This window comes from Stenella coeruleoalba, assembly GCF_951394435.1.
Source record: "Stenella coeruleoalba genome assembly, chromosome: 14".
Lineage (NCBI taxonomy): Eukaryota > Metazoa > Chordata > Mammalia > Artiodactyla > Delphinidae > Stenella > Stenella coeruleoalba.
This window is the reverse complement of record NC_137160.1, coordinates 19,574,491-19,587,547: the sequence shown is the minus strand read 5'-3', so window position 1 is coordinate 19,587,547 and position 13,057 is coordinate 19,574,491. Positions and strand designations below refer to the sequence as shown.

Here is a 13,057-nt window from a genome sequence, read left to right as displayed (position 1 = left end):
GTAAACAAGTATTAATTAACACCTAGCTAGAGGAGCTAGGCCCAATCAATTATTTTTAGTATAAAATATAGTATTCTTACACTGTTGGGTTTTTTTAAATAGTAGCTTTATTGAGATATAATACATATACCGTAAAATCCACCCTTTTAAAATGTATCATTCAGTGGGTTTTGATAGATTCACAAAGTTGTGTCACCATTAATATCTAAATCCAGAAAATTTTCATCATTTCTTCGAAAAAACCTCATGCCCGTTAGCAGTCACTCCCCATTCTTCCTCTCTGCATCCCCTGGCACATGCTAATTTACATTCTGTCTCTACAGGTTTGCCTATTCTGGACACTTCATATAAATAAAATCATAAAGTATGTAGCCTTTCGCTCCTGGCTTCTTTCACTTAGAATAATGTTTTCAAGGCCCGTCTGTGCTGTAGCATGTATTTGTACTTCATTCCTCTTTATAGCTGAGTAATACTCCATTGTCTGGATACATTCATCCACAGATGGACATTTGGGTTGTTTTCAATTTTTTGTGTGGATGAATGTTTTCATTTCTTTTGGATTTAGAGCTAGGAGTAGAATTGATGGTCTTAGGATCACTGTACGTTTAACTATTTGAGAAAGTGCTAACCTGTTTTTCAATGTGGCTGCACCATTTCACATCCCCACTAGTAATATGGGAGGGCTCCATTTCTCCACATCTCCACTAGCACTTGATGGTGTCCCTATTTTTATTATAGCCACCTAGTGGTTAGGAAGTGGTATTTCATTGTGGTTTTGACTTGTACTTTTCTAATGATTGATGCTATCTTAGCATCTTTTCGTATGCTTATTGGCCATGTGTATAAAATCTTTGGAGAAATATATCTATTCAAATCCTCTGTCCATTTTTTTAAATTGGGTTATTAGTCTTTTATTATTGAGTTGTAAGAATTCTTTATATAGTTTGGATTCAAGTCTCAAATATGACTTGCAACTATTTTCACCCCAACTGGGGGTTGTAATTTCACTTGTCTCATGGTGTCTTTTGAAGAAAAAGGTTTGAAATTGTGATGAAATCCATTTATCTATTTTTTGTTACTGGTACTTTTGGTGTTATATCTAATCACTGTCCAATTTAAGGTTATGAATATGTACTCCTATGTTTTGTTCTAGGAGTTTCATAGTTTTAGCTCTTACATTTAGGGCTATGATCCATTTTCTGTTAATTTTTATATATGGTATAAGACAGCAGTCCAAATTTGTTCTTTTGAATGTGGCTGTCTAGTTGCCACAGCACCATTTGTTGAAAAAACTATTCCTTCCCCGTTGAATTGTCTTGGTTCCCTTATCACAAACAGCCATAAATGTATAAGTTTATTTCTAGACTCTCAATTTTATTCCATTGATCTATATGGCTACTCTGAGGCCAGTGCCACACTGTATTGATTCCTATAACTTTGTAGTTAGTTTTGAAATTGAGAAGTATGAATCTTCCAACTTTGTTCTTCTTTGATCAAGATTATTTTGGCTATTCTATGAATTTTAGGGTTGGCTTGTATTTTCTGCCAAAAGGCAGCTAGATTTTGATAGAGATTGAGTTGAATCTGTGTGTTATTGGGTTATGTTAAAGATTAACTGTGTTAATCCTTAGTACTTAGTCCTTAGAATAAGTGCCTGATATATAAGAAGGCAATATAAGTTGTTAGATATCACTATGTTATCATTTGAATTGTCTCAAGTAATCCTTTCTGTTTGATACGTCTGTATTTTATACTGCAACTGTCTTCTGTGTGGCATTTTTCTCTTCATAGTCACAAATTGCTTTCCTTGGTAAAAATTATTATATTTATATGAAAATTATGTTAATTGGTAAAATCTATTAGAATTGCCTGAGTGTAATTCTTACCTGTCTGGAGAAGAAGTCATAAAATCCCACATTGTAACATTGTAGAGAAGCATCTGTGAAGTTTCTCATTACTATTTCTGAATTTCATGAAGTCTTAAACTTAAGAATAATATCTGCAAATGCTCTTATTCCAATCCATAAAATAATTGTTTTCCCATTGGCTTAATACTCTGTAAATTGGGCTAGAAGCCAACTTCTGCCTATGTTTTCCTCTAGGAGTTTTATAGTGTCTGGTCTTACATTTAGGTCTTTAATCCATTTTGAGCTTATTTTTGTGTATGGTGTTAAAGAATAATCTAATTTCTTTTTTCTTTTTCTTTCTTTTTTACATGTAGCTGTCCAGGTTTCCCAGCACGATTTGTTGAAGAGACTGTCTTTCCACCATTGTGTAGTCTTGCCTCCTTTGTCATAGATTAATTAACCATAGGTGTGTGGGTTTATTTCTGGGCTTTCTATCCTGTGCCATTAATCTATATTTCTATTTCTGTGCCAGTAACATACTGTTTTGATGAATATAGCTTTGTAGCATAGTCTGAAGTCAGGGAGCCTGATTCCTCCAGCTCCGTTTTTCTTTCTAAAGATTGCTTTGGCTAGAAGCCAACTTATTCCTTTAAATCACCAACGTGAGCTGAAGGCTAATGTGTACATTTAAAGTGAAGTTCGTCTTTGATTCACTTGCTCATTGATTACAGACATGTCAGCATCCACTGGGCTTCTTTTGGAGACTTTGGTGGGAAATGCCAAAACCATGTCTTAGAGTTGAGTAAGTTAATGTTAAAGCTTAAAACTATTTTGCGGTGGATATAGAAATACTGCAGGAGAGTGCACTGAAAGACCCTCTCAGCTGTTGATCAGGATATCTAAGCAATGCTTAATGTGGTAATTTTGTGGCTCTCTTTCAAAACTAGAATTTATGAGTTTGAAGTAAGTTATACAGGAGATCTGATATGAAATAGGTATACTTTCCCTGCCACTATCTTGGTTATAACAGTGTCCATTTAATTTTCTAAACCTTAAAAAATAAAATGAAGTGAGATTCTCAAGATTCTAGAATTTGGTATCAGTGAGGGTTTTATCAAAAAAAGCAGAATCACTGTAAGTGATACAGAACATGCGATTTATTAATCCGATTGGATTTTTCACAGTTGTGGGAGCTGGCTTGGCAGTGTATGTAAGCCTATTGCTTTTCTGTGTTGTGTTGTACCTGAAGTCATCCGAACCAGGGTCAGGAGAGAAAGATGGACATAAAGTCAGAGCAAGGTCAAACAGGAAAATCCATGAGGACAAACTGGAATCCAGGAGGATGCCTGGAACTTGCCTGCATCTCTCACCACCTCTAACCTCAGTGGTGCAGATGACCTGCCAAAGAGTCTGTGCCTTCTCTATGGAGCTGCACACACACCCAGCCTAGGATTCCAAGAAGCCAAACAAGGAGATCTTGTCAGAGCTAGAGAAACTGAACGCCCAGTTCTTTCCTGTGCCAACAAGGTGAGGTGACAGATCAGTGACAAACTATGTGAGCTTCAAGGCCTGTGCCCTCAGTATGACCCTGGACACACTTTGGGACTGCACACATTTAAGTTTCTAAGAAGACTGTGAAGTTTTCTTTTTTAAGAGGTATTTCAGTTTATCAGCATTTGTAAATATAAGTACAAGCCTTCAGAGGTTTCTCTGAATCTGAAACAGCAACTTTGTAAAGTACTATTTTGTTCCTGTTGATAATTTACTCATCTGAAGCCAAAAGCCTGAATTGCTTTAACTACCCTGAGATTTGAGTCATGTCTGCTAAACAGTGTTTTCAAGCACACATCCGTTAGGGGTTTGCTTTCTATCCAGGGGTACATGTGAGCTTCAGAGATAATGCTAGACCATTGCTCTCATGTCCTTTTCAGAATGATTCCATTTAGAACATCTGTCAATATCATGCTGCAACTGGGAACAAAATAGCTTTGTGTTTTGCTGCCTCCTACAGAGTCATAATGATCCAATATTAGGGAAACACATGAAAAGCATTGATTCTGAATGGATCTATATTAGTGAACCAAATGATTTAGAAGCTCTTTCAATTCAGGTAAAAATTTCTCAGATCAGGGAGCAGCCTTATCCTGACCCTGACTGTGAGAATTATTGGCAAGCTGCAGTGTTCTCAGTAAGAATACTCATTGAGCAGATTTGGGTTTTAGCAATTTCAAGTCCAGAATTTCAAGGTCTGCTAGACCTTGACCCCAGAGTACTATGCCCCTTATGGATACAGAAAAACTGGAATAAAGTTGGAGAAGTGTAAGAACTCACGAACAAGGAAAGTGTGGATATGATTTGAGTTTAGAAGGTAAAGAGTAGGGGTAGAGAGGACATTCTAAGGGAAAAATTAATGATAGTAGAAAATAGGATTACTGGACTATGGGCTATAATATGAAAATTAAAATAAACTCTTGAGATAATAAGACTGGTACTTTCATTGATTTTCTAAAGCCTTCCACAAATAAGTACAATACAATTATACAGGATTAGAAATGTCAGGTGGAAAAATAAGTATCAAAACGGGATTTAAAAAATCATATGAGAGTAGTTTGTACAACTCTATAAAGTACATTTGAATTTCTAGATGAGATGATTAATGTCCTACAAAATTACAACTTTGCAAAACTGATCCTACCGGAGACAGGATTAAAGGGACCAATTACCAGAGAAGAAATAGAGAGCAATTTAATCCCCCCCAACAACACACACATATCACCTGGACAAGATGGTTTCATATAGAAATTCTTTCGAACATTTAAAGATCAGATAACCTCCATAATACTTAAACTACTCTAGCGCACAGAAAAAGAAGGACATTTTTCATATCCTTTCAATGAAGTGATTGTAATGTAAAGCTCAAAACCAAAGATTGTTGCAAAAGCAAGACAAATCTTACTTATTAATACTGATGAAAAAGTTAAATAAAATGTAAGTAACATAACCAGTGGCACATTAAAAGATACTACATCATGAGCAAGTGAAATTTATTTCAGAAATATAAAGGTGTTGCTATATAAGGAAATCTATTCATAAAATTAAGCTAAGGAGAAAAACCAGGAGATCATCTCAATAGAAGAAGAAAGAGTAATTGACAAATTTAATATCCACTCATGTTAAAAGCAGCCAGCATCTTCCTTAATGGAAAAACACTAGAGAATTTCCAACTAAAATCAGAAACAAGGATGTCCACTGTCTCTACTACTCTTTAATTTTGTAGTAGAGGCATCAGCCATTGAAAGTAGACAAGAAAAAACAAGTAGAAGCATAAAAATTTGAAAGGAAGAAATAAAGTATACCTCTTAATCAAGGATATAATTGTACATCTGGAAAATTCAAAATAATGAATTGAAAAACCACTAAAAAAATAAGAAAATTTGGCAAAGCACTGAGTAATAAAACCAATATACAGAAGTCAATAATCTTCACATAAACAACAAAACAATAATAGGCCAAAGTTGACAGATGAACCCCAAGTTACAAAAGCAAATAAGGAAAATCATATACTTAGTTGTGAACTTAACAAAAATATCCAAAATCTGTATGAGGGAAACCATAAATTAATCCTGGAAGTCACAATAGATGACTTGAATACATGGAAGACATATGATTTTGGATTAGAAGACTCAATATTGTAAAGATGTTAAGAAAAGAACAATGAGGAGGGGATAACTTTTTCAGATATTAAACATTGTATACTTAACTGGTGCTTCATGAACAGACAGCTAGACCAGGGGAACAGAAGAGAAGAATCCAGGAATAGACACAACTGTGTATGAAATTTTACTATATGATAGAGGTAGTATCTTAAATCAGTGATGAAAAGATGAATTTGTATGTAAGTTGTATTTGCACAGCTATCACGAGATAAGTTTGGATCAATTCTTCATAACATATTTATGGTAAATTCCAGGTGAGTTAGATTTTTAAATGTAAGTTGAAACCATGTAAGTAGCAGAAGAACACATAAGTGAATTACTTTATTATCTGGCATGGGAAAACCTTCTTGTGATTCAGAATTTGATTTCTCCTCCCCCAGACATCAACAATAACAATAAAAGTCGTTTGGGTGGCATAAATGTCACAAGCAAAGAGACAAATGGGGAAAAAGTATTTGCAACTTAAATAACAAGGTTTTAATGTCCCTAATACACAAAGAACTTCTAAAAATAGGAGAGATAAACCATTTTTAAAAACTGAACAAGAGATATGAGCCTTCCAGTCACACAAAAAAGGAATACAAATAACCCTTAAACGTATGAAAATATGCTTGACCTTGATCACTGTAAAAGAAACACAGGCTAAAACAGTATTAAGATATGGCTTCAGACCTATCAAATAGAAAGCCAGATGTTTGACAATCTTCTCTATAGGTAAGCACAATATAAATGGTAAGCTGAGAAATCTTCAGAGATATATATTGAATTATTCATGAAAAAAATGTTATGATGCCTGGTATTTGCTTCAAAATAATCTGGTAAAGGGAGAGTTTTGGATACATGAAACAAAGATGGCCATGTATTGGTAGTTTAGAAGCAGGGCCATCAGTATATGGGTGTACACTACTATTCCCTCAAATTTTGTATATGTTTGAAAGTGCTCATAATAAAAAGTAAAGGGAAAAAGGGGAAAATTCATACAGTTTCAAAGGATACCACAAAATTAAGCTAAAGGGAAATTTTTACCTTATAGAAAAAAGAATTTTAGAGAAATAAAATTATACATTGGCTTAGAAGTGCACTTACTATGTGAGAATAATGATATATCAATGGAGAAAAACCAATTTAAAGCTGACTTGTGTTGGAATTTTTACCCTTTATTTTCGGGGTGAGTAAGCTCAGTGAATTCTTAGTCTATCTCTATTATATTATATCCCTTGACCATAAATTGAAACAAAATGAACACATTTAAAAATAGATTTGATTGCTCCAGTAGACACATTGACCACTGTCAACAAATAAAAGTTCAGTTCAGTTGATGTTGATTTATATTTGCAGTTTAGTTTGAATGTTCCATATAGGCTCACATCCATTAATTCTAAATAGCATTTAGGAAGTATCGAAATAAAAATTACCTTTGATAAACTTTGCTAACCGAACAAAATGCTATGGAATACACTGAAGAGGTTTTTTTTTTTTATTTTTTAATTTACACCCTCCCCCACAACTTCCCTCCTTCCAGAAAATGCCTTCTGTTCTGATGCACAGGCTACAGGCCCCTAGAGTACTTCAGCCGTCCATAATTTAACTGTAACCTCCTGGACATGAATGTGGTGGTAGGAAGCCGTATTTCAAGGTCAGTTAATGAGAACCACCTTTAGGCTATCGTTCAGATAATGAAGTGCTTGCTGTGAGAATCCCAGACCCCAAATGCTCTTACTGGAGCCCAACACAAACCAATCAAATAAAGATAAATGAGGAAATAGTAAACATCTGTCCATTTTATGCTTGATAGTTTTATTTTATGGAAACCATCTACACTGAATGCAACGTAGTATCCGTGATATTTTATTTGTCTACTATTTTAAGCTTTCTGAAGTACCTTAAGAATGGTTTTATGAATTTAATAAGTTCACGTCACAAGGTCATAACTTGTCATGGCATCCTTAAGATTGTTACTTGGAGAACTAGCAAAGTTTGCATGGGTTAGTCCATCTGGGTAGTAGTCGTCCACACATATCTGTAGCATTTGTTAAGCTCCCCACTAGACAAATCGGAGTGTATCCTCAGAGCCATGCAAAATATCATGCAAAACAGAAGGTGCCAATGAGTGTTAGATGGACAAATGGATGCTTTCATAGGGGAGCCCAGTTCTCTGAGCTCTGACCTATTCAACTGACAAGTTAATATGCTGTCTGCCAGCACAAATCTCACTTTCAAAAATTATAGTCCCTCTGTACTTTCTCTTTTCCCAGGTTATTTGAAATTGCTCTTCTGAAGATATAAATATTCTACTTTGAGGAAGTTTTTATACTCTTGTGCAACTTAAAATAGAAAAATGAGCTCAGGAAGCCAGACCTGGAAAGTACCAAGGTCATTATTTAATCTAAACATTCACTTTACAGATGAGGAAGGAAGGAGAATCCAAGCTCTGAACTTGGAGAGACTCCACTTCCACCAACTGCCCAAAGACACATTTCATTAATCATGACATTTGCATGGCTCTGAGAATCTTAAATATTAAATATACACTAACATATATGTATTGAGCTCCTCCTGTATGCCAACCACTATACTGGGCTCTGTGGATCCAGCAGTGGACAAGGAAATTAAATTCCTGAGCTAATGGAATTTATGTTGAACAAGAATGAAACAAAGCAGGGTAAAAAAAAGAGAGAGAGACAGTATGGGCAACCTCATTTGAGATATTCTAACTATGAAAATCATGTTCCCAGAGAAAATTCCCTTCCCTCATAGAATGAATATATTTCTACTTTCTACCTATCTAACCCAGTTTCCATTTCAAATCATAATGAACACCAGTCTTGGGGTTTCCTCTATTAGAAATGTCACCCCATAAATTAAGTAACTTCCCTGCACGTGATTTCTCATCTGTAAACTAAGGGCTAGACCACATGATTACTTAGATTTCCTTCTACCTTTAAGAGTCTTCATTAAACAGAGACTCATGGGCATTGTGAATTCTTTTCCCTACTCCTTCCAGCCTCTTACCTTCCCACGAAAGACTCTGAGGTCGATGCTGTGGTTTCTGTATCTAAAAGACCTTCTGGCTCTTGTGGTATCGTTTGTGACACAGTGATAATGGCAGAGAGTCAGATGCATTTCCTGAAACATGGCAATCCTCTGGCTTTTTCTTCCCTTTTAGATTCATAGAACCAAGAACTAACAATCCCATCAATCATTGCGTGGGAATAAACAATACTGCTAAACTTGTCAGCTTTTTGATCCTTACCAGATCTTTTCTTTTAGCCCAGTTCTTGGAAAACAGCCTTTTTTTTTACCAAGGCTTTTATTTTTCTTTGTGGTGGTGTATTTGCTGTGCCAGGGATAGACTACTGAGGTCACATGATTTTAGGACTCAGAAAATCACATAGTAATAAAAGAGGAACGAAGCTAAATACAAAAGAAATTTCTTTAAAAGTTACAAACTAAATGCAAAAGAATTGTATATATAAAATAATTCATTTTTAAAAGAAACTTGGAGGCAAACTATCTCATACCCAGCTTAATATGTCAATTTCTTTAACTAGTCTATTGAAGACACTAAATAAATGGTTTCCACAGTACCAAGCTTGCATTCATTTCAGGTGGAATTTATGTTCAATGCCACAAAATCTCCACCATCTTTCAGTTAAAGAAAAGACCCTGTGTGGGCTGCAGTAGAATTGATCTGTGTTAGCCAGGATTGTTGACTCTGGATTAGAGCCTGATTGGGAGGCAACCCCAGGCAGTTTATGGACTGCAGATTGGCTACAGGTCAGAAATACATGGTAGGGCATGTAGTTGGCAAGTAGTGATAGTCTCATTCTGTAAGTGACAATTCATCTCCCACGCGATGGTCCTGAATCTCCTCTCGTACCTAATTCCTCCCTATGCTATAAGGTTAAATGCAAGTTCACCTTCCTCTACAAAATCTGCTCTGACCATTGCAGTCCATGAAGATTATTGTTTTGTTTGAACTAAAAGCACAACGATTTGACTCATTTATCAACTAATCATGTTCCGTCTTGTAAAATTATGTTGTATTTTCTTTCATCCTTATTCGGGGTATGCGTGCCTTGACAGAAAGTAGATTATGGATTACATTTTTGGAATTTTCATCTTTGGGCCTGATACTGTATATTGGAGGTATTTAACTAGATTTGCTCAAGACTTAGCCTTTAGTGACACTGTCACCAAAAATATTGCAAAAAGCATAGTTAACTGTAAGCAAAGTTTTAAAATGTGCTGATGTATCTTCTTGATTCTATTCATGTTTCCAGGAAACCACAATATCCTCCGACTTTATCGTGTATTTAGGTAACCAGTAGCTTCAGTTTCTTCCCTCTGATTATCAAGGATTGTGTCCAGGGACGAATTTTGCTTTAATTACTTAACTATCTTAGAATATTTAAATTTCATCTGTTTTTTTTCACAAGAGAATTAACAGTTTTATCTGATTTTACTGGTGAAATAACAGACTTTATCACCCTTCAGAGGAGTTTCACATGAGCAAGTTTGGAAGGGAAAGAGAGACTAAGGTAGAGTGATGGTGGTGATGATAGACCTTAGATGGGGGAAACCTTACAACTCTGACAGCAATCTCCTCTAGCAACCCATCTGGCTCAAAGACTAGAAACAGCAACATCTTCAACCAAAAAGTCCTGGTAAGATATTTGGCACCAACCCAAACGCAGAACTACTCACTGCCAGGGGGTTGATCAATGCAGACATTTTCTAAGAAGAATTTCACATCAGTAGTGGAGATATCTGTATCCCTGCATTAAGGAAGGCTGGTTGTTGATGGTTGCTATGCACCTCTTCCTGAGCAATGGTTATACTTTGTATAGATCTTAAAAAAGAAAAAGAGTACATTCACAGTCAGCAAACATCTACCCTGAGAGCCCTACTCAGTGAAGAAAGGATGTTATAAGAGAGGAAAACTTTAGTGCAAAAATATATATTGGCAGCCCTCAAAACACCTGACCTCAAAAACCATTCATTAATTAAAGAAATATACATCCATCAACCATAATACATTTAGGAGGATTTAGCATCAATAGGGTTCAAATTTTAGAAAATTCTAATGTAAAATCATTGTAAATCTTCCAAACGATGTAATAATACTGGCTGGCTAACTACCTAATCATCATCTTCATCATTATTTATCCAAAGACATGGAACCTTTTAGTTTTGACCCTGTACCAAAATGACAATGTAAAAAATAAAGTTTTGTGTAAATTGATGAATATGTGCATCATTTTCTTACATGTAGAAAAATGATTCGAATTATGTAGCAGTTTTCAGATATGTCCATGGAGCAGCCTGTTGTTGACATTTAATCTTGATCACCTCAGAACTCCTGAAGGGTACAATGTTTTCTGGATTGTAGAGGTGAGGAAATATTCCTCCTTCTTACCTAATAGGAGAGAAATGTTTCTATTCTAGGGATGTCTTCATAAGCCTTCCTCTATCCATCTGTATAACCCACAAATCAGAAAGTTGTACCAAATGGCAAATCATTTTGCTAACCTCAAGAGTGGAAAGTACATCAAGTATTTAGTGGGTGATGGTGTAATTCAAAGGTATGTGGTGGTAGTTTTCATGTCATCACTGTTTTTGGCATTGGCCCTTGGCATCACCCATAGCCATTGTAACAACGGAAGAAATTAAAACCAAGGCAGGAGAGGTTAGGGCAGTGGGTGAAATGGCAAGTGATGTTCCTTCAGGAGAAATATTAGAAGAATTACCATAGTTATGCCTCTGAATAGCTCTTCCCTTTTTTCAAGGCCTAGAAAATATTCGGCAGATTTGCCAAATACAGCATATTTGCCGTTGGAGAACAGAGGGTTCAGTATTTCAGAACGTAAGATTTTAAAACATTGCTTTTGAAATGATTTCAAATCAGTGTTTTTAAAGGTTGTCATTTCAGCTGTGAAATTTTTTAAATTAAAAAGGAATATTTTGTATGCATATAATAGAAAGGTCATCCTGCAGGATTACAGGCAGAATATCCCCCTAGGTTTTTCTCTTCCATTACTCATATATAATTTCAGTCTCCCTCTAGCACACCTGCATCATCTTGGACAGTTTTTTCTATTCCCTGTGACTGTTTTTCCTAGCACCACACTCCTGATTCCAAGAGACACTGGCTTAAAAAAAAAAAAAAGGCTATAACTCTTTAAGTTCTACTATTGCTGTGGCAATAGCCATGGTGGGTATCACATAGCTTTTTGTTCCATATTACCTGACATGATATAAAAAGATAGGTACTAAGTGAAATCATAGAAGAGTCCTTACTCCTGAAGCTGCTCTGAACTAGTTAACTCACTGAGTCACAGAATAGAGGCATTCCAAGTTTTTACCCTTGAAAGCTAAATTGACGTTGCTTTGCAGGAAGGCAAAGGAAAACCAATTTTAATCATAAGTACTTATTTTTCCTCCTACACAGGCCCACCAAGACCATCACTATGACCGATGGGGACTATGATTATCTGATCAAACTCCTGGCCCTTGGAGATTCGGGAGTGGGGAAGACGACATTTCTTTATCGCTACACAGACAATAAATTCAATCCCAAGTTCATCACGACAGTAGGGATAGACTTTCGGGAAAAACGTGTGGTGAGTTTTTAACCATACTGTTAACTGGTTGCTGATCCTACTATATAAGATAAGGATTAAGGGCTTCCTTGGTGGCGCAGTGGTTGAGAGTCCGCCTGCCGATGCAGGGGACATGGGTTTGTGCCCCGGTCTGGGAGGATCCCACATGCCGCAGAGCGGCTGGGCCCATGAGCCATGGCCACTGAGCCTGCGCGTCCGGAGCCTGTGCTCCACAACGGGAGAGGCCACAACAGTGAGAGGCCCACGTACCACAAAAAAAAAAAAAAAAAAAAAAAAAAAGATAAGGATTAAGAAGCTATGTTTATTGCATTGCAAGGTGACCGTCTTTTATCACATGAAATTCATAACCTGTCACTTTAATCCAATTTAAATATTATTTTTTACTGTCTCAATTATAAATAACATGTTGCTTAGAAAAAATTGAGTGGCACTATCACTTGCCCCCAGAAGTACACAGGGCAACTAAAATCATTTATGGGTTTGCATAGTGTGTTTTCTATGAATTCTTAAGGAAACTTTCAAAACATGAATTAGTATCTAAAATCATTAACTCTTTATCTGAGTTCCTCAATAAAAACAAGTGTTCATTTCCCTATGCTTACAAAAAAAGTTAAAAGAATGATTGGCAAATAGCTGGAACGTGAGCTTTGTGAGTTCCTGCTGCATTTTTATTTATGTGTAGACTCAGCCATCAATCACTAGCTTCTTATGAACAGAATGTGAGACCAATCCTTGCTATTTTTCAAGATAAGGGATTTTAAGTGAGAATCACAACCACTTCCTTCTCCTATGCTAGACGCTAATGACAAGGATATTGTGACATGTGAGACGTGTAACATAGGCACAGAAGCTTAGCCAGATTTACTGCCAC

The 13,057-nt window shown here is 36.0% G+C and overlaps 1 protein-coding gene across 1 annotated transcript in view; it reads left to right on the top strand.

Annotated features, from left to right (window-relative positions):
- The window catches only part of RAB27B (RAB27B, member RAS oncogene family), a 61,166-nt gene that overhangs the window by 37,311 nt on the left and 10,798 nt on the right, over positions 1-13,057 (top strand). The window contains exon 2 of the mRNA XM_079943211.1: positions 12,015-12,186. Coding sequence (XP_079799337.1) covers positions 12,034-12,186 — 153 coding nt within the window. The 5' untranslated portion in view covers positions 12,015-12,033. The remainder of the gene's footprint in view (positions 1-12,014; positions 12,187-13,057) is intronic.